Genomic DNA, 26,235 nt, shown 5'->3' with positions numbered 1-26,235 from the left:
ATTAAAGCACCGCACGCATAATGTGGATGATCTGGGTACAGCTCCCAACTGCAGCAAGTTGTCTTTGCGCTTATTTTCATTATCATTTACGTTGTTATTATTACATTTCGTTTTAAACTTAACATTTAATTTCTTCTATGTTTGTCCTCTCGTTCTATTGTTTGTTTTTTTCCTTATGCTTTTAACTAAATGTTTGTTAATAGGCATTCATCACTAGGCACTTGATGCTAGAGAATATAGAACGGGTCACAGTATGGTGGAAGAACTAACTTTACTTTTGCAAACACAGATGACGATTCTGCTCTTTCGGATGAGCTATTCATCACTACTTAGTCTGGTGCTACTGTGGATGACTACGCTGCCATTTCCTTCTGAGAGCGAGAATGAGAAGATGCGTTGGTGTGGCGGGCCAATGAGTAAGTATGCTACTGATGTCTTCTCACGGGCGTCTCGCTTATAACGAAGAGAGAGTAGAATACTTGCATCAGTTCATAATCATTAGTCGCATAGTAAGCTTGAATCGTAAATACCAAACTCAAGTGAAATGTGTGCTGCTTTTTAAGGGAAAGTTCTATATAGTTTACTGAGTGACCACAAGGACAAACATTGGCAAGCACAGTATAATATCTAAGAAATCTTGCAGAAATGAGCGGTGCTGTCCCACTTGAACAGTGTACTGAGGTCTATACTCCGGAATAGTTATGTTTCAAGTTTGAAAATTAAGTTAGGAAGCTCCGAGGAACGTTGAAGCTCTCAGAACCTATCGCTCCAAGATTCACCACAGCATCAGTGTGATCCCTCCTTTGTCGTACGTGGGCCCCAGCAAGTCAAATGGGTCGCCGTTTATACAAGCAAGGAAATCAGTAGCCGTCCTGGCCAATGCAACTTATTAAGTACCGAGATGAGAGCGCTCTACGCTTTCAACTGCCACAAATTAACGATGACTATTCTTCTGCGAGGCGTACATTCGAAGGAACAGCTATATTATTCTACAATGTTAACCCATATTGTGGTGAGGTGATAATAGATAAGTGTTATGCTGTGGATTCTAGCTGATAGTAATTTCTCAGGACCTCCGAAAATACTTGTATCTTCCGTAACTTGTATGACAAAAAACCAGCCACAACCACATGCCAAAGCGATGGCAAGGCATTTTTGCTTATTTGAAATTGTTGCTTTCGAACTTTCTTTACATTTCTGCTCTGAATGTTGCCGAGGAGACTTTTCTGGAATGCCTGAAACATCGCATTTCTTCATTCAGCTACGTTCCCGTAGTAATCACAGAAATTAAAATACGCGTGTCATAGGAAATATTCTATAGGTTTTCCTGCTCAGTTTAATCCAAGTGCCAGCCAATTTAATCCGAGCGCTATTCAAATTTTTCACCTGCCAATCATTTTAATCCGAGCGCCACTCAATTTAATCCAAGCACCATTGAACCCAATCCAAACGCTAGCCGAATTTAATCCAACCATAATGCAATTCAAGAACCTTTGCTCTTTAGGGCAATTTAAATTTTGTGAAAAGATTAGCAGTTATTACCTCCAAAATAAAAGTACCATATGAAAGACCATAGAGGAAGGAAAATATATAAGGGAGCATACCACAACGCGATTGTCGCCGACTATGGTGGCCCAACACGTGATAAAAACGTCACAGCACAGAGGAAACGTCAGAGCGCGCGGTAGGTTTTAGTACTCCCGGTTGATTTTTTTTCAATGCCTGTTTGAAACCATTTGAAACTTTTGAAATAAACAAAACTAAAAACAAGGGGAAAAACAAAGCCAGGAAAATTCTTTCTTCCTGCATGTGAGCAGCTGCCGGCCGAGCACGAACCGAATAAAAACTCCCGGGAACCAAACGTCTCGGCAAACCTGGAATCTCCGTAATCTCGACCCAAGAGGTCACGTGTTGGGCCAGCACTGCTGGCTACACGAAGCGTTCGCATGCCAAGGCTGGCTACGTGACGTAATGCTCCCTCTTATGGAAGTTGAGACTTGCATTAGAATCCACACTAAGGATGGGTCGTTGATACCGAAAGTTGAGGCTATCAGGGTTATGGGTTTGGTACTTGAAGCGAATAGATCGAATAACAGAACCATTCAGCGGTTCTAACAGAACCATTCAACCAAGAAGGCGGAGGCGGCCATAAGACTTATCCGAAGGATCTCTAATAGGCATAGGTGTGTAGGTGAAGAGGGTGCGATGCGGCTAGTTCGCGCACTTATTCTTTGTCATTTCTTGTATGTGGCAGCTATGCTAAATTGGAACAGGGGGGATAAAGATAAGTTGGAAGATTTAATTAGAAAAACCGGTGAGGCGGCGCTGGGTCTGCCTGTGAGTACGTCAAACGATATGTTGTTGCGACTGAGTTTGACTAATACTTTAGATGAAATTGCCAAGGCTCAGCGTACGGCACATAAAGAGCGGTTGCTAGGTACACCAGCGGTTAGGCATATCTAAGAGTCAATTGGAGAATTGGCGACTGTGTCGCGCGATGGGGCACAGCTACATGAGTTGAACATTAACCTTCGGACCCATATCATGGTTCGTCCGTTTCCGCAGAATGTGTACCCTGTGGACAGTATATGGAGGCGGATGGCGAGAGCTAAGGCTTTGTTACGAGAAGCAAATGATCAGGAGGCGGAGTCTGCGTTCGTTGACGCGGCCTGGATTAATAGGAAAGATATTCGGTTATTCGGTAATATGATATTCGGTGGTGGTGGTGGATGGAAAAGGGAGCGTTCGAAATGCCGCTTCCATTTATACAAAGTATCCGGAGGTTGCTGAGCAGGTGGCTATTGCTTTAGCACTACTTGATTTAGGAAGAGTTTCGGTATTTAGTGACTCGTGATCTGCGATTAAAGCCTTCTCAAGGGGACTTGTTGCGGAACCGGCTTACAGACTCCTGCAGGGTAGGATTATCACTCCGCATAGAGTTACTTGGTTTCCGGCGCACATGGGGTCAGTGGAGAGAGCCCCGCATAACCTCAACAAGGTGGCGCACAGGGAGGCACGAGGGTTGGTGTGCGGTGCACTCCCTGATAGGGCTGAATGTCCCGCCCCTGAGTTCAGGGACCGGATGTTAACCTGCAATGAGATCACCAAGCACTATTACTTAGAACGCAGGGCCTTCCCCCTGATGCATTCTAAATTAAGTAGGCCACAGGCGGTTACATTAAGGCTTCTGTGTACGCAGACTATACCCTAACCCGGTAGTAATGAATAAAATTAATCCGGACGGCGGGGTTTCAGTCTATTCTATGAAGTGTGGGGGGCTTGATCGATTTAGAACACATGCTCTGGCGCTGCTCGGTGTTGGCCGGTGATGGCTCTCAAGGTGAACGGTGGCGGCAGAGGATGCTGCACAGTGAAGTGCTGGCGGACCAACTCGGGGCTGTCCAGAGGGCCCGTGTGGCGGCAGAGGGGGTCGGCCCCTCTGTCCCGACGTGGGAGCGGCCCACATCAGTCCCAGACTGATTCCTCAGGACCGAAATAAAGTTCTTCATACCATACCATACCATACCACTGCTGGCTACACGAAGCGTTCGCTTGCCAAGGCTGGCTGCGTGACGTAATGCTCCCTCCTATATTTGGCTTCCTCCATGTGAGAGACCAATAGCTTTCCTGTCACGTGACTAACGGCAACCTTTAGCCGCGTTTACATTAATGCGACAGTGGCGCATCGCATTTCTAGGGCATCACATTCATGCAAACAGTGGTAATGCGCTAGGAAGGCGCATCGAATTAATACGCTAGGCGATGGTAGATTTGCGGGCGGGAGTCGACTCACGCACGTGGTGCTACATTCTCGGGAGAGTTAATGTGCTACATGTAAACGGCGTCGCATCGCCTTTCCCAAATGCGCTTGGAAATGCGACGCGCTACTTCGAATTCATGTAAACGCTGCTTTTGGAGGGTTACTTTTAAGGTCAAAGCCTTGTATAGCCGCGTTTACATGAATGCGATAGTGGGACATCGCTTTTCCAAGCGCATTTGGGAAAGGCGATGGTGTCTCGTTCTGAGGTGCCCTTAAAAAAGCGGAGCCAAAACCGGGCAGAACATCAGGAAAACATATGTACATAAAAATCGATAACTAAATCAGATAATTACAAACCTCCTAAAAATATATATATATCAATCACTAGGTAATTACATCAGGAATATAAATATTTATAAATTGCCGTAATACTCATGAAATTAATTACGATAATCAGCTTGACAAAGCGTTTAGATGGGTTGAAAAACCCGAAAAGTGGTCAATAACCAAAAATTAATTATAGTAATGGGTAATGATGGTAATGATAACGATAAAAATGAGTATACGGAGAGGTGAAAGAGGTGAATGAAGAATGAATTGATGGTGAATTAAGAGTGCATTGATGGTGAATTAAAGGGATTTAGCTGTGTGATAGGAGTCAAACGAAAGCTAATGATGAGACAGAGAGAGGTCAGATAAATAAAAGTAAATGAGAGTGAATTAAGCGTGAATGAAGGTGAATTAAGAGTGAATTGATGGTCAAATAAAGGGGTTTATTTGGTTGATAGGAGTCAAACGAAAGGTAATGATGAGATAGAAGGACCTAATTTAATGAAGAGTAAATGAGAGTGAATTAAGAGTGAATGAAGGTGAATGAAGTGGTGATAAGGTGAATAAAGAGCGATGAAAATTGGAAATTTTGAGTAATACGGCAAACCAAGTGTGATGGAAATAAAACCCAGATGATAGAGTGAATGAAGATGAACCAAGCAGGGATAGGGTGCATCAAATGCGAATTAAGAGTGAATCAAGGGTTTAGGGAGTGACTTGTAAAAAATATATGAGATGTGAGGGTCCAAGTGAGAGTGACTCAGCAAACAAAAATTGCTGAGTCAATATTCGAGTTTGGTGAATCATATGAAGGGAAGTTCAATTCGACGTTTTCGTACTTTCATACGGCATACAGCCATGGGTATCCAATTAAAAGGGAGTCAAATGGCAATACAAGGTTAACAACGAGGAGATGCTAGCGATCATGATTCACTTTGTTTTGTATGGCAGCGAGAGCCATAAATCGTGCACGTAGTCATTGATATCCATCCAAATGCTATTGAATAAGCAGTGCTTAAATAAGAAGCATTTCTTCGCGAAAGCTTGCCACTATTACAGTATATATATATATATATATATATATATATATATATATATATATATATACTGAAGTGTATATAGAAGCATATATATAGCCACCCCGAGTTGTCTATCGCCGGGGAAGAAATCTAAGAGATATCCTCGTCAGAGCTAGGACAACCACGGTTCAAAACATAGAATCAGGATGCAGACCTTGTGGTAAACCCCGCTGCAAGGTCTGTAAGCACATGACTTCAACCTGTCTTGCTAAGGCTACTTCCTCTGATTTCGCATTCAAAATTAAGGAACCTCTAAATTGTGACAGCAGCAATGTGATCTACATGCTCCATTGTGAAGTGTGCGACCAACAGTATATAGGCCAGACTGGAACCGCGTTCAGACTCCGTCTAAATAACCACAGAGCTCACACCCGCGCACTACCACATCTCCCATTCTCAAAACATATCAGTCTGCCTGAGCATTCATTTGATAAAATACGTGTCACTCTTCTCCAGTCAGGCTGCCGCTCTTCTCGTGAACGGGAACAAAGAGAGTCATATTTTATCCACAAATTTAGAACAATCACGCACGGCATAAATGAACACATGGGAAACCTCTCGTTTCTTTGTCCATAAGTTAAATTAGCTAAAATCAGAACTTAATCCCCGCATAGGCAAGCCGAACACGTGTGTGATGTCGAAAGAATGCGCACTACCCCAGTGGGGGAGCGGACCGAACCACCCACATTATTGTGCCTTGCTTTTTAATTTCATGCTTATTTTGCCACGCTGTTACTATTATATTTGCAGGTTATTTCTTCTTGTTTCGTGTTTTGCCCTTGCTTTTCAATTTCAATTTCATGCTGATTTCGTCACGCTGTTACTGTCATATTTGCAGGCTGCTTCTTCTTTTTTCGTGTTTCTCGTGTTTTGCCCTTACTTTTCAATTTCATGCTCATTTCGCCACGGTGTTACTACATTTGCAGGTTATTTCTTCTTCTTTCGTGTTTCTCGTCTTTCGCCCTTTACTTTGTCTGGCACGACCAGGTGTTGGTGTCTTTCCTTTAACTCTCTTTCCTTTAACTCTCCCTTTTTTTTTTGCATGCTCAACTTAACATGACAGGCGTGTCCGTCAATTGTGCATGTGAAACAGGCTTAACAGCGACCTTGCCCTTTGCTTTGTCTGGCACGACCAGGTCTTGGTGTCTTTCCTTTAACTCTCCCTCCTTTTTTTTGCATGTTCAACTTAACATGACAGGCGTGTCCGTCAATTGTGCATGTGAAACACGCTTAACAGCGACCTTGCCCTCTGCTTTGTCTGGCACGACCAGGTCTTGGGGTCTGTCCTTTAACTCTCCAACCTTTTTTTTTTTTCATGTTCAACTTTGTTATATATCTCGCTATCTCTCCTTTCTCACCTTTTTTTGGCGCCTTCTTTCTCTACCTGAAGATATAAAAAGACTGTTGCAAGATTTTCCTGTATCCCTTGAAAAAGGTCGGTCCACCGACCGAAACTGTTGGGAAAATAATAAACCTAAGATAACCGCGAAGTTGTGCTTCTGATTTTCCTATATATATATATATATATATATATATATATATATATATATATATATATATATATATATATATATATCTGGCCGCCTACGTCCTGGTGCTCGCATGGTGGTTTCGTTACCTTGGTAAAAATTGTCATAGTATGACAAGGGTGTATGGCGACCATAAATGATAGGTCATGACATGAATATCTTGTCACGTAGGTCACGAAACAGGAGCCTTTGTCTTCGTGCTCTCGTGGTCGTTTCGCTCACTTGGTATGTAAATGGAAAGGGTTCGGACATGGCACTAATTGATGGAAAGCCTAAAGATGATGGTAGAAGTTAGTCATGAGCATGACTCAGCAGAAATGACGACTCAGCGAAAAATGATTAACACTCAAAAGCCACTGAAATGATATCGGATGTAAATGGTAGTCATGTGACATGAATGTCACGGCATGAGTGTCATGTGAAACATAAAACAGCCGCCTACGTCATGGTGCTCTCATGGTTGTTCCACTAATTGGTCGGCTCCCCGCGCTCTACTTTACATAAGATCCATTCCCACAGGGCGCGGGATCTGCCGGCTTTTCTTTCTGCTACCATTGCTACCTGATAGGGAAGAGTAGTTAGTGATCACAAATGATAAGCTCAGTTCAATTTTCTCTTACTCTTATAGAACCTACTGTCATGGATGTCAAATGATAAGTAATTCGAAAGGCGATGGATGGATGGATTGAAAAACTTTATTTTGGTCCATTGGGTCGCACTAGTTTCCTAGCCCAAAGCGGGCCGCTCCCACGTTGGGACCGAAAGGCCTAGCCTATCGGCCGCTTCGCGGGCCCGTTGGACTGCCCATAGCTGTTCATCTAATGTGAGACTGCGTAGAGCTGCGTCCCACCGCTCTTCAGTGTTGTCCTTATCGCTGCGTAACGCGGAGCAACGCCAGAGCATATGACTTAGATATATGGTGTCGTTACATTTATCGCATGTAGTATTGGTAGATATCTCCGGATAGATCTTGTTGATTAATACAGGGTTCGGATAAGTTCTTGTTTGTAAGAGCCTTAGCGTAATGGCCTGAGCTCTATTTAGTTTACTGTGCGGAGGGGGGAAGACCCTGCGTTGTAGGTAGAAGTGCTTGGTTAGCTCGTTGTACGTGGGGAGGTGGTCCTTGTAATCAGGAACCTCAGCATCTTCTTGCCTTGTGGCTGCATGGTTGGCAAGTCCTCGTGCAGCATTGTGGGCAGATTCGTTGAGGTTCACGGGAGCACCGTTGATTTCTCCCATATGAGCAGGAAAACAGATGATCGTGTGGGGTTTGACGACCTTTCCGTCGAGAATGACCAGGGCCTGTCTAGAGATGACTCCTTTGGCAAATGCTCGGACGGCTGCCCTAGAATCGCTGTAGATCCTGGATATCTTTTGGTCTAAAAGTGCCAATGCGATGGCTGCTTGTTCTGCAATGTCTGGTTGAGTGGTGTACGTGGAAGCCGAGTTGCCGACTTCACCTTGGCGTTCAGAATGACTGCTGTGAAGGCTCGTCTATTGGGCATGAAAGCCGCGTCGATGAACGAGCATTCTTCAGCCTGATTTTGAGCTTTCTCTAGCAGGGCTTGGCTCTGGCTTGCCTTCTGCCTACGTTATGAATCGGGTGAACATTCCTTGGAACAGGCACGACTGTGATATTCCTCCGCAGATCTTTAGGAATTGCTCTATGATTATTATCTATTGCTGTTATTGGTATACCAATTCGTTTGAGGATCTGTCTTCCTGATCGCGTGCTAGAGTCTAAAGAACTGGGCTCTTTCTTGTGCCTCGGCTATTTCCTCCAGTGTATTGTGCATTCCTAGTTGCACGAGCCTTTCGGTTTCCGTGTACATAGGTAGCCCAAGAGCTACCTTGATTACCTTCTTTAACAATGCATTGAGTTTGTCTCTTTCGGATCTCTGCCACTCGTGCATGGATGCTACGTAGGCGAAGTGACATAGCACAAAGGCGTGAAGCAGCCTAATGACGTTGTCTTCTTCAAGCCCATGTCGGCGGTTAGTTACTCTTTTGACAAGCCACTTTCTTAGCGACACGTCGAATCGTTTGATTATTGGACCCGTTGGCTTCTATCACCAAGCCCAGGACCCGGATGGAGTCCACCCTTGGGATGACGCTTCCACTCCTGGTATAGAGCGTGATACAGTAGCGCACCCAGGATCTCTGCCAGGGGGGGGTTGACAGTTTGCCAATACCATCTAAACAGCACTAATTTCGATTTCTTCAAGGGAAATTGTCAAAAAATGCGCTTTTTGTGAGTGTGCAGACGATTGCGCGTCTTATATCTTAATTGCAGTACTCAAATGCGTAAGGAAAGAGAAGGGGTTAAACAAAAGGGGGGGTTAAGTCGGCCTCAGGGGGGGGGGGTTCCAACCCCCGAATCCCCCCCCGTCGGTGCGCCACTGGCGTGATATCGTTCTCCCCAGGAGGAATCCATCCCCTGGGTTTGCGGCCTCTTTTCTTAGGTCTGTATAGCAGTAGTTCCGATTTGTTGGGTGAGTATCGGAGTCCCGTTGGGATGAGGTACTCTTCAGTGACGTTTACGGCTTCTTGTAATCTTTGTTCTATTTCTCCGTCGCTGCCTCCAGTACACCATATCGTGACGTCATCCGTGTAAATGGTGTATTCTATGCCTTCGATGCCTTCGAATCTTCTAGCGAGACCTATCATCGAGATATTAAAGAGAGTGGGCGAGATGACTGCTCCTTGGGGTGTGCCTCGGTTGCCTAGCTTCATTGTATCTGATGTTAGGTCCCCAGCCTTGAGTCGAAAGGTGATTCAAGATTAAAATGATACAAACGACCCTAACCATTGAATTAGGTGTCAGCTAGTGGCATCAGTACATCGGCGTTGGTGTACTCTTCCGTATTGTTTGGGTTGACTTTGTTTTATCCTTGTGTTAAGTTTGTGTTATTAAAGTGAAGTACGACACAGACACTGAGAATGCTGGTGAATTCGGGATATTACATTTTATTATGCTTCTCATTTAAGAAATGCTTATTCAATAGCACTTGGATGGATATCATTGACTACGTGCGCGATTGATGGATATATTGATGTCATACAAAGCAAAGTGATTCGTGATCACTAGTGACAAATTCCTAGCATCTCCTGGTTATTAAACTTGAATTGTCATTTGACTCCCTTTTAATTGGATACCCATGACTGTAGGCCGTAGGAAAGTACGAAAACATCGAACTGAACTTCCCTTCCTATGATTAACCAAACTCGAATCGTGACTCAGCGCTTTTTTGTTTGCTAAGTCACTCTCACTTGGACCCTCAAATCTCTCATATATTTTTGCAAGACACTCCCTTCCTCCATAACCCCTTGATTCACTCTTAATTGACACTTGATTCACCCTATCACTGCTTGGTTCACCTTCATTCACTCTATCATCTCGGTTTTACTTCCATCACACTTGCTTTGCCGTATTGCTCAAAATTTCCAATTTTCATCACTCTTGATTCACCCTATCACCACTTCATTCACCTCATTCACTCTTATTTCACTCTCCTTTACTCTTCAATAAATTAGCTCACTCTATATCATCATTACCTTTTGTCTGACTCCTATCACCCAAATAAACCATTTTAACTGACCATCAATTCACTCTTAATTCACCTTCATTTACTCTTAATTCACTCTCATTTACGTTTCTTTATCTTTGCTCTTTCTGTCTCATTATTACCTTGAGTTCGACACTTATCACACAACTAAACCCCTTTAATTCACCATCAATGCACTCTTAATTCACCATCAATTTACTCTTTATTCACCTCTCCGAATGCCCATTTTTATCATTATCATTACCATCATTACCTATTACCATAATTAATTTTCGGTTATTGATCACTTCGGGTTTTTCTTACCGCTTTCTCAAGCTGATTATCATAATTAATTTCATGACCATTATGGTGATTTATGAATATTTGTATTCCTCATGTAAGACCTATCGATTTTTATATAACGTTGGGAGGTTTGTAATTATATTATTGAGTTATCTACTTTTATGTACATATCTTTTACCGATGATCGGCCCGGTTTTGGCTCCGCTTTTTTAAGGGCACCTCAGAACGAGACATAAGGCTTTGGCCTTAAAAGAAACCCTCCAATGGTTGCCGTTAGTCAGGTGGCAGGAAATCTATTGGTCTCTGATATGCTACTTTTATTTTGGAGGTATTAACCCCTAATCTTTTAAAAATATCTCAGTTGCCCTAAAGTTCAAATGTTCATGAATTCGTTATGCTTGGATTAAAATCACTGGCGTTTGGATTACTTCGGCTGGCGTTTGGATTAAATTCAGTGGTGCTTGGATTAAACTGAATGGCGCTTGGAATAAATTGACTGGCACTCGGATTAAATTGACTGGGGCTTGGAATACATTGAGCGGCAAAACCTGTAAAAGACCAAAATTCCATACGTGAACTTCACAGCTTAGCGACGTGCTCGCCCTCGTCTGACTTTTTGAGACCTCACAACAGCTCAACTGTTCGTATCGTGTGCTACAGCCGGTGACAGCGTTAGGATCACGACAAAAGAGCAAATAATGAACCTTATGCGTTCTGGCCTAACCTTGTTCAAAATTTGTAGCACCCCAAAATTCCTATCAACCGTAAATATTTCACCGAAGATTTGAGTATCTAGTGTTATAGGAGGTCCTCAGTAAGAGCGTTAGTCCCCAATGACGTCAGTGAAGCCGCACGGTATACTTGGGCTTTTCAGATAAACTAATGAAACATACAGTTTTAGCCGAAACATGTCCTGGCTTTAGGGCTGTTGTCCCGCCGTCCTCAGGATATGGATGCCGAAATTATATGTGCTGGTTCTAATGTCGTCAATTATTTTTCATTATGCAGGAAGGGAGTGCCGCTAACGTTCACTACTTATTCGATCGGAATGAAATTAGCGGGCCGAACTTCTGAATAAACTCGGAAATCTCAGTAATACTTCTCCTTAGTGAACATATATGGCCACCTATAGGGCCATATATGTTTACTAAGGAGTAAACAGTAAACATATATGGCCCTTTATTTCCACTGAATGAATATTTTACGACATTTACACGACATTTGTAGTCTGCTACCACAGAGAAAAGTGGTTTTGCGCGAGGAAAACGAAGTTGATAGCATCAACTACACATCAAATACTTGAAGCCGCAAATATGCGTCATTAGGTTGTTAGGTCAATTCCACGAGGATAAACAGGCGGTAAATTTGACGCTTTTAGTTTTTCTGATAATTTTACACATTACGCGCACGTGACTGAATAGTGCTAAGCTGCTACTTTTCCGAAATAAACATATTAGTAAACGCTAAAAGAAACCATGAATGGTCGTCGGGGATGACAACAATTTTAGGAAATGTGTTTTTCGTAAGTTGCTCTCTCGTGAAAGAAAATTTGCTCTCTCGCTGACAGTGAAGGAGCTCTCCTTCCCTCTCCTTAAAAGGACACTAAAGGCAAATAATAAGTCAACGTGGAATGTTAAAATACGATCACAGAAACTTCGAAACGGTTGTTTCCTGCCAAGAAAAGCCTTAAGCCAAGACCACACACACGCTTGCGGACGCGCGCAAGCTCGCGTCTATACGCCTTGCGCCTACCGCGCCTAGCGAGGAATGGCGCTTTGTATCCACAAATACGCGCCACAGCGCGCGCTCACTGGCCTCACTCGTTGACGCCTTGGCAGACGCCACTTTGTACTGTGTTATTGACAGTGTTTCAAAATGCTTCGATATCTATAAACGTAATTGTTATACCTTTAGAGCTGTCAGATCAGCACAAAAAGTGAAGAAGCAGCACTTTCTTGCATGGTATAAATCTGCTTCACTGAGAGTTGAATGCAATGCGCCGTCGATGCGTAGCCAGGCGCGCCGACGCGAGGCAGCCCAAGCGCGCGATAAGAAAGGAGCTGTTCACTGACATCGTGCTGCGTTTTGACGAGTACGAGCCGTGCCGCACCATCTGCGCATGCGTAGGCGCGCGGACGCGAGCTAGAGCGCGTTCGCAAGCGTACGTGTCGTCTGGGCTTTATTTTATGAGAAAATTGGGCGCCTGAAGCGTCCGCGCACATCTAGCTCCATTCAAGCCGCCCGCCCTCGCGAGCGAGTAGTGGTGACGTCTTAGTCTCATAGTGACGTTGTGCCACCGGTGAGTAAAACGCCGCCCGCAGAGGCGCTACGGCTTTTTTTTTTCTTTTTGCGGAAAACGCAGACGCACGGCTATAAACAGAACCAAGACAGAGCCGACGGCAGTGCGAAAGCGGAAGGAAAAATTTGCCGCGTATCTGCGTGCTTCGCTGCAAATGTCGTCGAAAGACGATAGTCTTCTGCCGGCCGTACTACATGAATGCTGGTCTGATCCGCGGCCACCCGTGATGCTGTTCTCGTACCATTTCCGTCCTGGCATGAAGGTTTGTTTGAACAGATTTCATTTTACCGCATTATTTCATCAAGCGGCCATTTATGTTTTGCCCTGCCTCAGACAGCGCTTCCTTTATGTTGAATCGGCCGCATCTGGCTGGCATTGATAAAATTGAGGAAGCGCTGCGTTAGGGTGCCTCGATGCCCAGCGCCGCCGTCCAGGGTGGAGACAACCCCGCTGGCGCCGCCATATTGAGTCACACGAGCTGAGACTCAGCTACGCTTGCGTTCATAAAGTGTTACTCGCGGCGCGCTTCCAAGTGATTTGCCTTGATGAGGATTTTTTTATCGGTGTCCCATCTGCATATCTTTATAACCAGTAGCCGTTAACTCGTCGAAGGTCGAAGACGTAAATGTATGGCGCCGGGAACATGCCCCAAGTTGCCTAATTCAAACACATTTAATATGCCGTGTACGTGTATGTTTAAAATACGCACTATTTTGTTTTGCGCTTCGATGCTTGGTATATAAGGTTTGCGACCCCCTGTGTGTGGAAGTTTTTCTTTTTCGCTGTTGTATTTTGGTTTACACGTCACGCCTCCTTTACCGTAGCCAGCTACTCGCGCACGGCGGTTAGCTTCCCTTGCGTTGCGCGTGCTCTTCGCGTTCGTTGCAATTATTTGACGATATCTACGCGCAATTTTTGCTTTCTTGCCCATAAAACTGTGTGCTGACAGGATTAAGCTGGTGTAAAAATAACTGCGATGTGAAAATAAGGTTTAGTTAGTGCTGTAGAGAAAAATGTAACGTAACTTGTCTTTGTCAATCTTGCGTAGTACACATAAGAAACCAAACGATGCACAAAATACATTTACTTAGTAATGTCTACAGTCAATCATGAAACATGAAAAAATATATGTACTGTGTGACGCCTGAAGGTTATGTTGAAAGACGAGATAAAGAAAAAATTCGCAAGGTAGGCTTGACACACACAATTCGGGATAGGGAGAGTTTTTTTTTTAATTTATTCGTTACATGGGAGGGGGTTTCAAGTGAGTACATCAACCTTATTACACACAATATAAATCGAAAATAAGAATACAAACAAGAAAACGCAACCACGGGTAATATTAATCAAGATATCCAGCCTGAATACATCAGCTACCATCGAATACGTCACATCAGCCAAACACATCGATGGCGAGTACAGAACATTTGATAAATAACCATTAGAACACTGATGTTACCTACATTGAAAAAATAATGAACACTGCATATATATCGCGTACAAAAACCGTAAATGAAACTAAGACAGTCAAATACAGATTAGCAATGCTTTTCACTTCCAAAATAGTCCATGATGATGTAGAGAGATGCAACAAACCTTATTCCTGCAGTGGACTCAAACATGCTGATGGCGACGATAGCGTACGGTGTGGTGTAACCTGCAAAGCAAGTCACTTTACGGCAAGTTGACGCCAGCCACAGTCTTACTGCCATAACCATCGTCTGAATCGTCAGGCTGGTTTAGCCAGCGCAGGTATATACGCAGTCGGTTGACGACAAAACGGCACATCAGCTTTCGCATTATACGCTTGGGTGGTCAGTGCACTCCCTAGGTGGTAGAGAAACCGATCGCTCGATAAGACTCGTAAAAGTCTTGATTGGGTAACTCAAACGATAAGTGTCCTCTTCCTCTGAAAATTTCTTGAATAGACTTTCGCAGGAAGAAACAAAGTGCAGTACTGTACGGCTCACATATACCAGATTTCTGGAGCCTTGCTTGTACTCCTTGAGCTGCACGAGAGCATGCTCATCAGAAGGCTCATCAGCAGTCAGGGTTTGTATGCAGCTAGAGCAGGGCTTATTTGTGGAGATGAAGGGCTTCACCAAATAGCCTGCCAAGTGGGCAACGATGTCACTTTCTACTGGAGACAATGGCTCGACCTCTGCGCAGTCATCTGCGTCCAAGGGATCTTGGAATTCTGCCCTCACTTCTTGTATCTCTTTAGAAAAGAAGTGCACTAAGTAGTTGCTGTCGTCGGCTTCATAACCTGAGTTTTTAGGTACCTTGAGGAACTGGCTAACTGATACGATTTTGAGTGCATTTTTCACATCATATGCACTGGGCACGGAAGAGATAATTCGGATGACGGAAAACAAGTTGTCGAGGCAATCTTGAGCCAGCCTTCCTGTCAAGAAGAATGTATAACCACGTTTCTTGAGCAGAATATCATGCAGTTGAAGCACGACAGCAGTGGACATTACCACCCCAGCCTGGCATGGCTTCCACACCTTTTTGATGCCAATGCCTAAGCTCTCAACGACTTCAACAGCGAGTTTCAGCGTTGAAATGGCCTCTTCATATCTAATTTTATTTAACAAACTCAGAGCAACAACATGGTGCCGCGCAGTCATGATTGTGTACCACTTGAAAATTGTTTCAAAAAACCAGGCTGTTGTTCCAGCTTCGGGTGGGAGCTTCTTCCTTTCCACAAGGTGCCTGATAGCTGCAGGTGCTTCACGGAAGAGCTGAGCTGCCACCCCTACTTTCATCTTTGTGAAGTGGCCGTTCGAAACATGGAGGGTACTTAGATTGGGAGCCATTTTAACTGCTCCGTGTCTAACTTTAGCACTGCTTCAACGTACTCAATCGACACATCTCTGCTTGGTAAGTTGTACTTGGCCACTATTTCGTCACTGACTTGCATCGGATCTTTCCGTACGAGGTGCCCTCTGACATTTTTTAGAACGTGTGAAGGATCTGGCATAAAGAACAGCGACATAGCATTGTCACATGGATTGGGAACAGTGCACGTAGTGACAGAATAGCGGGAACTTGACAGGTTTAGGCTTCGCCACATTGCACGGTTGGAACTCCCCATGCCGCATGTCACGCAAAGCACGCGCAATGAAATATCTGCACAAAGCCTAATTAAATGGAAAATAAAGTCTCTTAACTTCTCTCCATTCACAAAAGCGCCCGTGAAGTGATAAGCGATTACCTGCTTCCAGCGCTTGTTTAGGCCACCAACCATAAAGACCAGTACGTGGTTTGCTGCTTGGTCAGTTTCAGGGAGCGTCGTCTTGCCAAGAAAGCCATCACCACTTCTGTCTAGTTCGACGCCCTTACGAATCTCCATTTCGTCCAGGAATAAAACGCAATCTTTTTCGATGTCAGACATCGCAGCCACTTTTACTTTCATCATGATTATGATCTCAGTTAAGACACCGGGCTTAAATGACAGGTGCTGTAATCGTCTGCAAAGCGTTCTGCGTGACGGAAGAAGGTTGCCTTGTTCTAAGAGCAAGTCATATCCAGCAGAGCCGCAGGTAAACTTGAGCTGCAACGCTTTCTTTATAGTTTCTGCACTCCATGTGCTGCCTTTTCGGCTTTTTGTTTCCAAGGCAGCCTTCTGATCCTCGTTCAAAAACTTTAGGTTTTTGGTCAGCGTAGCAAGGCTTTTTTCCAGCCGCTTTGTCTTTCTGGTAGTTGTCTTCAACTTCTTTTTCACTGACAACAAGCTTTCATGCAATTCATTGATTTTCTTTTTCATGTCTTGCAGAGCCTTTCGTAGCTCACATGCCGAAAGCGAGATGTCTTCAGTGCATTCACGCTCAACTGCAGTTTCTTCCAAAGAGGAGATACTATCTCGACTGACTTCTGCGGTGTCGTCAAGGTCAACTTCTTGAGCAATACTTGAGGAAGGGCTGTTTTCCGTACCAGCAACTACACATGTGGCAGGCCGCCTCGCAGGAGGTCTTCTTCGCTTAGGCCGAGCTGACATGAAAAAAAAAAAACATTTGTTGTATTGCGTCCACTAAAGATTGCGGATATAATATGCCACGGTACAATTATTACTCACTGTCGAAATTGAAACAGCGTGGGCAGGGCTGTTGACTTTAACAGACGGCGCCCATCCTGTCGATTTTCCTCGTACTGGTCCTCTTCAAAGTGTTTCTAAGTACAAATAAAACAACAAAAGTGATTATTGATTTCCCTCGTACTGGTCCTCTTCAAAGTGTTTCTAAGTACAAATAAAACAACAAAAGTGATTATTGACCTTTAAACTGATAGGAAAAGTTGCCTTGTAAATAAAAAGAACCAATTGCAGTGCTTAAAAATAAATTAACGCAGAAGTAATGCTGTATTACCTCGCTTCGCACGTTTCGAAGAAATGCACTGGCTACAACAGACACCATGCCAGAAAGCGCCGAAACATTTTGGTCCCATGATGCCCCTTAACTCTACTACACCTGGGTATACCGTGCACAGGCATTTAAAGACCGTCACAGTACCCACTACGATCGGGAATGAGCACGAATGACCATCGGCTTACGATCACCACGCTACAAATATGTACAAGTCTAAAAAATCAGCTATGTAACGTAACACCCTGAGGTCCGCAAGATATCTCCTTAGAAATCACAGAAAATCACAATGTTTCGCTTACCACGTACACAACAGCCGCTCTCCCCCGACGAAGCACTGCGTTCTTTAGTCCCAAATAACCAGTACCGAGAAAAGAAAAAAAAGAAACAAGAGACACACACGATGTGTGCTTCCCGTGAAAAAGGAAAATAGGTGGCTTACGTGACGATTCGTAGCTAATGTAAGACTATTTCGCGGCTAAGCATCTTCGTCAGTCCTTAAAATAAGGGTACAGACTGCGCCCATCAAAACGAAAAAAGCCTATGCGACGCGCGCTCGCAAACCATACGCTACTCAGACAGCATCGGTGCAGTGCTTACTTAGTTCGTGAGCGAACGTAGGTACGTGAGCGAGGGTCAGAGAATACTTTCTTATTTAAATGAAAAACACGGTGCGGTAGTCTAAACATTCTTGACATTTACCTCGCAAATGTAGGAGTTATCCGTTGCCTTCCAGTGATCGCGCTTTACTTGGGCTTCCCATCTCTTCCGTCGCTCTGGGTCCCGGGGGAAGCGAAAACAACGCAGTCCTTTACGCGTCGATCCGGCGCACTTGGGAACACAACAGCCCGTCATGTCGACACGATGCACTTGATAGCTTGTCAGTCATGCGGCTGAACACTGTCTAGCAAGTAGAAGCGTCCGCGAAGCATCTGCGCGCACTGTGCCTCGAACTCAGCACCGGCACCAAGCAATCGCAACGGCTCGCTGTGACTCAATATGGCGTCGCAGCGAGAAAGCGGCGGCGCGGGGGCGGTCAAAGGTTGGCACCACCCTGAACGGCGGCGCTGGCATCGAGGCACCCTACGCTGCGTGAGACATGGACGCCACCTGGAAATACATTGGGAAACATGAGCTTGTGCAGAGGGTTTCCTTCCTCCATGGCAGAGGGCGCTCGTCGGCGCGCAGTCGGGGAACGTCGTTCGTCGGCGCGTATAGCAATGCATTTTCAGCGCAGCTTAAGGAACTAGGGTCTTTAGAGTTACGTATCTATGTATTTTCTATTAAAGGAACACACCTCCTAATACTTACCTAGTGATGTTGCGCCTCAGATATGCGTAATATTTACTTTGTGATCGATAACGTTCACAAGTATGAACAGCCGTACCAGTTTAAGTAGTGTGGGCGGTAAGCAAGTGGTCCAACTTTGGCCGGGTGGCTGAATAGGGTGACAGACAGACAAACAGACAGACCAAATTTTCAGCGTTTAAGTTCCCCAAGAAAGACTATCGTCTTTAAAAGCGCGCCGGATCGGAAACGTGATGATCGTCGACGCTCGTCTCAATAGACCTTGTTGACGACACTGACAACGATACATTGGCTTGCGATGGTGGGCTCGATTTCAGCGATTTAAGCTCCGATGAGCGTGACATGCTATTGAGGGCTCGCGCTGCTGGCGTCGTTGTGTACAACGACGGCGGCCTCGACACCGGCTTTTTCGAGCGCGAAAGCAGCGAGGGCTCCACCAATGCGACGTCGGGCGAGGAAGCTGGTGATCGTCTGGACGTGCCGTCGCGCGGTCTGTTTGGGCATACCACGCCATCTCCTGGACGCGGCATTCTTTGCTGCTTGCAATTTTAAGTGCGAGCTTATCGAGCCAGTAACACCAGCGAAGCACTACGCTATAACGGAACTACTGAAACTCGGAACCGCGCGGCGCAGAGTGGAGCGGAAACGAAACCTTTACACCACCCATATCGTTATGAAAGGTAACTCCAAAAAGTTATCTTTTCTGAGAATCTATTAGAAGTAGACAAGCAGCATTTTCTTCCGTCTTATAATTGAACGAAATGATCTTTGTTGTCTGAGTGGTTGAGTGCTACAGTGAGATAATTTTTTTGATTAGTGCCTTCGTCATCGGGACCTGAATGTCCCTGGAGAGTGTCTTATCGTGTCCTGCATTTACCTCAATTTCTCGATTACTAAAGCTCTGTTCGCGATTATATTGACGCCTTAACGTTCTAGAGCATTACTCTATCACTTTAGCTTGACTTTTTATTTGCCTTTTGTGTCCCTTTAACGGTCCCATGTCAAGGCAACATGTGCAGGGCACGGGGATAGGAGAGGCACACGTCGCTCCGCGAGTTGGTTGCTACGCAACACAATGAAATCATAGCTTGGCGACGTTTTGCGACAGCAGGCGCCACTTTTTACGGTTAGCTAGAACAGCTTCGCTGTTGAAATTTCTAATGGACATAACATAAAGCTCAGAAGCTTCCTGCTGCCAGTTGGCGCACTGCCACAGCCGCGCACCTCGCTTTGTTCTGCACATGCGCATTTCACTGATGATGATGATGGCCTCAAACTATGGCAGATTTCATATGGTGGATTTATGGATTTATTCATAATATGGATTTATTCATACTATGGTGCACAGACCCACTGCAGAAGGCAAACATCGTTGGCCCTCTGTCTGTTGCCATAGCTTTCATTTGGACACGTTGGTGAAAAGAAAAAAAAAAGAGCCGATGGCTGTAAATGTGCTCGTTGCCTGCTAAAGATGAATATCGGCCGCTGTACTGAACTGACGACCTACGCGAGTGCATTTCGTTCAAACAGTGATTTTCCGTCCGAAACATTTCCCCCTACCGTAAATACCTTATTCTTAGCGCTGATAGGGCTGAGAAGAGGAGTCGTGTCATTGTATTCCGTTCTCCCAGAAATACCAGTTTCCACATGCAAACAGTTCCAATAGAAAGGATGCAACATGTTTTGCTATGTTAATATCCCGTATTTTTCAGATAACAATTTGGGTGACGTTGAACGAGATTGAGAGATGGGCGGGGGGAAGTAACATTTTCCTAGTATTGATGTGTTGAGGAAAACAATTATTACTATGAAAGTTAGTAGAGGAATATAAATGCACATATTCGTTATTCCCCTAGGGGTATATCTCTGCTGGAAATCACAAGAAGCTGGGATATACAGAGAAGTACCAACATAGTCCCAAAGATGAGCAAATTTGAAAAATACAGGATGTTTCCGTTTAGCTGCACCAAATTAAAAAAAATGCCTGCGGCAGATAGCACAATTATAATCCTTGGTTTAAACTATTAAACTACTCTTTGAGGCGGCCATTTCTTTCACAAGAAATCAAAATGCCTGATTTAATGATTAGCCTAACTACTCTAATTAACTTTTTAATAATTATTTTACGGCACATCTTTCAATCTACGAATTATAGCCGATCAGTTCGCAAGGCGTATCCAATTAACCGAAAAAGTGTAAGAGTGGGATTGAAGATTAATACGCAGAAGCAAACATAATGTTCAATAGCCTGGCTAGGGAACAAGAATTCAGGATCTCCAGTAAGCCTATAGAGTCTGTAAAGGAGTACGTTTATCTCGGTCAATTACTCGCAGGGGACCCTGATCATGAGAAAGGAATTTACAGAAGAATGAAGTTTGGTTGGAGTGCATACGGCAGGCATTGCCAAATCCTGACTGGGAGCTTACCACTGTTGTTGAAAAGAAAAGTGTACAATCATTGCATTCTACCGGTGCTAACATACGGGGCAGGAACTTGGAGTTTAACAAAGAAGCTCGAGAACAAGTTAAGAACCGCACAAAAAGCGATGTAACGAAAAATGTTGGGCCTAACGTTAATTCAGAGACAGGAAGAGAGCGGTGTGGATCAGAGAACAAACGGTAACAGCCGATATTCTAGTTGACATTACGCGGAAAAAATGGAGCTGGGCAGGCCATGTAATGCGTAGGATGGATAACCGGTGGACCATTGTTACAGGATGGATACCAAGAGAAGGGATGCCCAGTCGAGGACGGCAGAAAACTAGGTGGGGTGATGAAGTTAGGAAATTTGCAGTCGCAAGTTGGGATCAGCTAGCGCAATACAGGGGTAACTGGATATCACAGGGAGAGGCCTTCGTCCTGCAGTGGACATAAATATATGCTGATGTTGATGATCATGATCCACTTGGAACGAATTCTCAGGACTGAACCAGTTTCGAGATATTAATTTTCAAAGTGTCCGACGAAATGCATGGGAGTTCCAGTTAACTTTGTGCTACAATTCAAAAACAGCGTTTTCCTCAAAAAGTTACGTGGAATGCCCATGCATTTCGTCGGACACTTTGAATATTAATAACTCTAAACTGGTTCAGTCCAGAATTCGTTCCAAGTGGATACACCTAGCGAACTCAGCGGCTATAATTCGTAGATTGAAAAATGTGCCGTAACATAATGAATTAATAAGTTAAAACCGTAATTATGTTAATTATTCAATCAGGCGTGTTACTTCCTGTGGGAGTAATAGCCACCTCATCTAGTAGTTTAGAACCAGGATTATAATTGTGCTATCTGCCACAGGCAATTAAAAAAATGGTGCAACTAAAATGAAACCCTGTATAGCGTTGTCGACATTTTTTTTAAACAGGTTACTTTCTTCAGCAATTCAGAAAATGCTCTGATCTACTTTACCTGTAACTCTATTTGCACTGGAAGTAACGATATTTTCCGTTAAACTTTCGTGGCCTTAACCATTGACGCCAATTTAGGAAAAAAAAAATATTTCGTAAAATTCGTCGCCCGACGACTTTTAATAATTTTTTTACCGTTTACTAATAGCTTTCTTTAATAAAAAGTAGCAGTTTAGCACTATGCAGTCACGCTTGAGTAATGTTATGCAGTCGCGCTTCAGTAATCAGAAGAATTAAAAATGTCAAATGTACTACCTGTTTTGATCTCTAGTGGAATTAACAGATTTCAAGTTCATGGCTTCAACGAAGATTGAATAGGAGTATTCCATCATCCAGAGTTTCTAAGCTGAACCGTTCAATTTTATCAGAAATGACAATAAAGAAAAAGGAACCACAAGTTAACCGCACAAATGCACAAACTTGTTCAATTTGTGTGCGGTGTTGGGGGCGATCTATTAAAAAAAACCAAGGCTTGTCATTCTTTTTTTTTCTTGTTTGCGCAAGTTTTAATCCCTGGCTGGTTTGCTTTTTCTTGATAAACGCAATACTTTTAAACTATGTTTCATCAACAGCTGCCTAGAAATATGTGCTGCTTCATGCTACGCATTTGTTTGCTAGTTAAGATGCCTTTGCGAACACTTCTGTCGCATTACGTCAACATGTAAGTGATTAAGCCCTGTTATGAGCTCGGAGGTTCTATATCTGTGTATCCAAAGCTATTGGAGCGGTGGTACAAAAATTTACCAGGCAAAGAATCTAACAAAAAACTTATTGGCCTTCAACTCTGTGAAGGACGACCAGCTAAGCCTGTTATGTGTTCTTCTAAAATGACGAAATTATACTGACACGTATACATGTTGATCTTTCACCGATGACCGCTTTTCACCGGCTAACAAATGTGAAACATCATCTCCAGGCACACGACGCGCCTACGTGTATCGGAAGATTCTATAACGTTATCGATGCTTCTACCCGCTGTCTGTTGTCGCCGATGCTTAGTGTAATCTGATTGTATGAGCGACGCGAATTGTCTACTACGTTCTGAAAGACACGCGGGCACCAGAGATTAATCTGGATCCGTCAATGACTCATATATAAAAGCCGACGCGTTTCGCCGCTGATCAGATTTCGACGATCGCCGACTGTGTTCGCCGCTATCGTTCTGCTTCGAGTGCAACTTGCTTTTGTGGGCACAGGCTCGCTCAATAAAAAGCCCGTTTCGTGATTCACAGTTTTGCGACGGTGTTCTTTCCCGTCACTACTATGTGACAATATATATATATATATGTTTGACTAGATATATGAAATTAAAGCATAAAGACAGATACGGTAATCATTCTTCATCCACCTTAATCAGTCCTAATCCTCCTTAATACACAATAATCCACCCTAGCCTACCTTAACCCACTTTAAGATACCTTAATCGACCCTAGTCCTTTTCATGCATGCTAATCCACCTTAGTGGACCCTTACCTACCTTAATCCATCCTAATCAACCCTAATCCATCCTAATCAACCCTAATCCTCCCTAATCAACCCTAATCCTCCCTAATACACCTGTATCCACCTTAATTGACTTTAATCACGCTTAATCCACACTAATACACCTTAATTTCGCTTCGTCCACCTCAGTTGGTGGATTGCTGTGTAGACTGTGACGTAATGGTCATCCAACACTGGTTTTGACACTTATCTTAAGGAACCTACATACATAGGCTACTGTGGATTCAATTTTGTCGACCCGACGTTTTTCTACACACTTTGTCGACGCACACACTTTTGGTCAGAATCTAGCCATACACAGCTTCGCTGTAAAAAGAACGCGATCGATCGAACGTCAACCGCTCCAAAACTGGAAGATTGGCCGGCGACTCTTGGTTTTCTGGCTCCATCGTTAGAGAATGTCCGTCAGTTAGTCGCCTTATGCAGAGCGCGCGTGGGCCCCACGGGCGCGAACAAGAAGCGGGAAACCGTGGGCCGAAGTTTCAATAAAGGACCGCAATTGACCAAGAAATGGTCCAGTCAGTATTTGGTGTAGATAAGGTCCGATGGCCAAAAAGTGTATTGGGAGCAGGGTTGCCAGTTCCGCTTTAATAAGCAGACTTGGGCATCTTTTTTCGCGGATCCGAGTCCCTTGTAGATTTTTACAAGCACTTGTCGCGTTCTTTTTTTTTTGGGGGGGGGGGCTATTCGAGGTTTTCTTGTAAATATTCGTACTTTAGTGCCCCGTGCCCGTCCCACGCGTTTGTCGCTAAATATTCGCGATATCAGTAGGAGTCATGAAATACGGCACAGTCCATATCCATTCATCAATGTTTTGACGCCTTGTCAGCAATCGTGGTAGTCGTAGTGTATTACCAGTGTTCCTTTTGCAAAATGGCTTCCAAGTGGTCGTCGAAGTATGGCAAACGATATTGTCGAGAGTGGGAAAAGGAAACGCAGCTCAAGGACTGGTTACACCCAGTCACCGCAGACGATAAAAAACAGCGTGCAAGTATTGCAAGTGCGAGATTCATCTACTGGCAATCATGCAATGAACGGGATGTGACAACCCTGGAGACTATTTTAAAACGTTAATGAGTGTTTTCGTTCATTCTTGCACATATTTTCTTTCTACAAAATAATTAAAGTTATTTGCTTACCTTCCTTTCGTATTCGCGTGATATTTTCATACTATAATTAAATGTTTTTAACAATGGGAAAATTTGTTCAACTTCCGCTTCTTTAGGGCTTCGCAAATGCCGCGCCGCTCTTTTTGGCCTCCTTTGGGAAGATTATCAGTTTGGTTGCTCGGTGGCATCTGGCCACTCTTTTTGGGAGCTACGGTACAAAACTATCACTAAACACTGGTTGGTCAATAAAATAGTGCGCAAAAGTAAAGAAAGCAGATGAAACAAAACCAGAATAAGTTACAGGGAATAAGAAGGTTCCGCCACATGTCATGGAAGCAACGACTCATCATATATCTCATCATAAGAAAAAAAATCGAAAAGGAGAAAAAGGCATAAGAAAAAAAAGGAGGGAAATGACTCGCCTCGTTCCAAAAGCATTCGCTGAAAAGTAAAAATAGATGCAACAAAACGTATCCTTACTATATTTGTTATAAGGGCATCTTTAGTTTATCTTTAAATTGGTCAATTACCTTGAATTTGTTTCCATTATACGCGCGGTAGTGAAACACTACCAACACAGAAACACTGCGCAATAATTTTATGTTCTTTCAGATGCATGGGAGAACGCAAAGATCATGTCGTTCGCTACCAGCGTGCTTTATCAGTGCAGAGACCTAGCTCCTCTACTGAACCTCCGGCCGTCAATAATAAAGGTGAGCTATAGTATACGACTATATTAATTCGGAAGCTAACGAGTGTGCCGCCGCGTCTTTCCGGGAACTAGACTCGAATAGATGGCTCACGGTAAAATGTAGACACTGCGGTGATGCTTAATCGCTTTCCGGGTTCTTTAGGAAATGAAGGTAAAGAATAGCGGGAGCGCGCGGGATTAGGGGTACTCTGATGTCAGCTCAATTACCACTTTAACAGCGAAGCTGTTTAAGCAGGGCGTAATTTGTGGTTCGTATCAAGAAGCAAAAGAAAATAAACGTTCTTGCCAAGGCGGGATTCGAACCCGCGTTTCCCGGTCCCAAGGCGAGCGTCGTAACCACTAGGCTATACCTTTTTTTTTCTTTATTGCCGGACTTCGACACAGTACAACAAATGAACACACAACAAGAGACAGTGCGCCAGATCGCTAAAGTGGACAAATTGCCACTGCAGCCAGGCGTTGTCATTTTAAACTTTCCTGAGCACCACCAAAGGCTCCAGCCTTGACAGACACTCAGGAACGTGTTTGCGCTTTCATTGTGCATAACTTACTACAACCTAACTAGGCTATACAAGCACGCTTGCTGAACATGCATTTATGTGAACCTTACGATTGTGTTCGAGCGTCGTCGTCTTCGTCCACAGCTGGCGCGTTCGCACGCGCTCGTGCCAGTGCGCTGCGAGGTGAGGAATAGGTTTTGCACGTTATGCTCGGGAGAGAGATAAAGAAAATGAAAGCGAGAGATAGAGTGACGCATTCACGGAGTGGGTCTGCTGGAACGCCTTGTCGGCATTGCAACGCAGCGGGACGCGGTGTCGGCATTGGAACGCGGTGTCGGTGTTGCCAGCTGCGCTATGCAACGCGCAGTGACTGCCGTAAGTCCGAGAGAGAGAGAGAAACACGCATTCACGGAGCGGGTCAGCTGGCGCTGAGCCGTGCTCCCTCAAGGGCTGCAGAAGATAGCGCCAACCTTTCCCTTTCCCTCAAG

General features: G+C 44.3%; 1 protein-coding gene across 1 annotated transcript; it reads right to left on the bottom strand.

The window, feature by feature from the left end:
• Positions 1-15,648: 15,648 nt before the first annotated feature.
• On the bottom strand, positions 15,649-16,892 carry LOC125944339 (uncharacterized). Its single transcript, XM_049664726.1, has one exon. It carries the CDS (start codon positions 16,843-16,845, stop codon positions 15,649-15,651), a length of 1,197 nt encoding a protein of 398 aa, XP_049520683.1. The 5' UTR covers positions 16,846-16,892.
• Positions 16,893-26,235: the final 9,343 nt, after the last annotated feature.

This window comes from Dermacentor silvarum, chromosome 3 (assembly GCF_013339745.2).
Source record: "Dermacentor silvarum isolate Dsil-2018 chromosome 3, BIME_Dsil_1.4, whole genome shotgun sequence".
In the NCBI taxonomy this organism is placed as follows: Eukaryota; Metazoa; Arthropoda; class Arachnida; order Ixodida; family Ixodidae; genus Dermacentor; species Dermacentor silvarum.
Note: the sequence above shows the minus strand (reverse complement) of the source record. Positions and strands in the feature narration are given on the sequence as shown.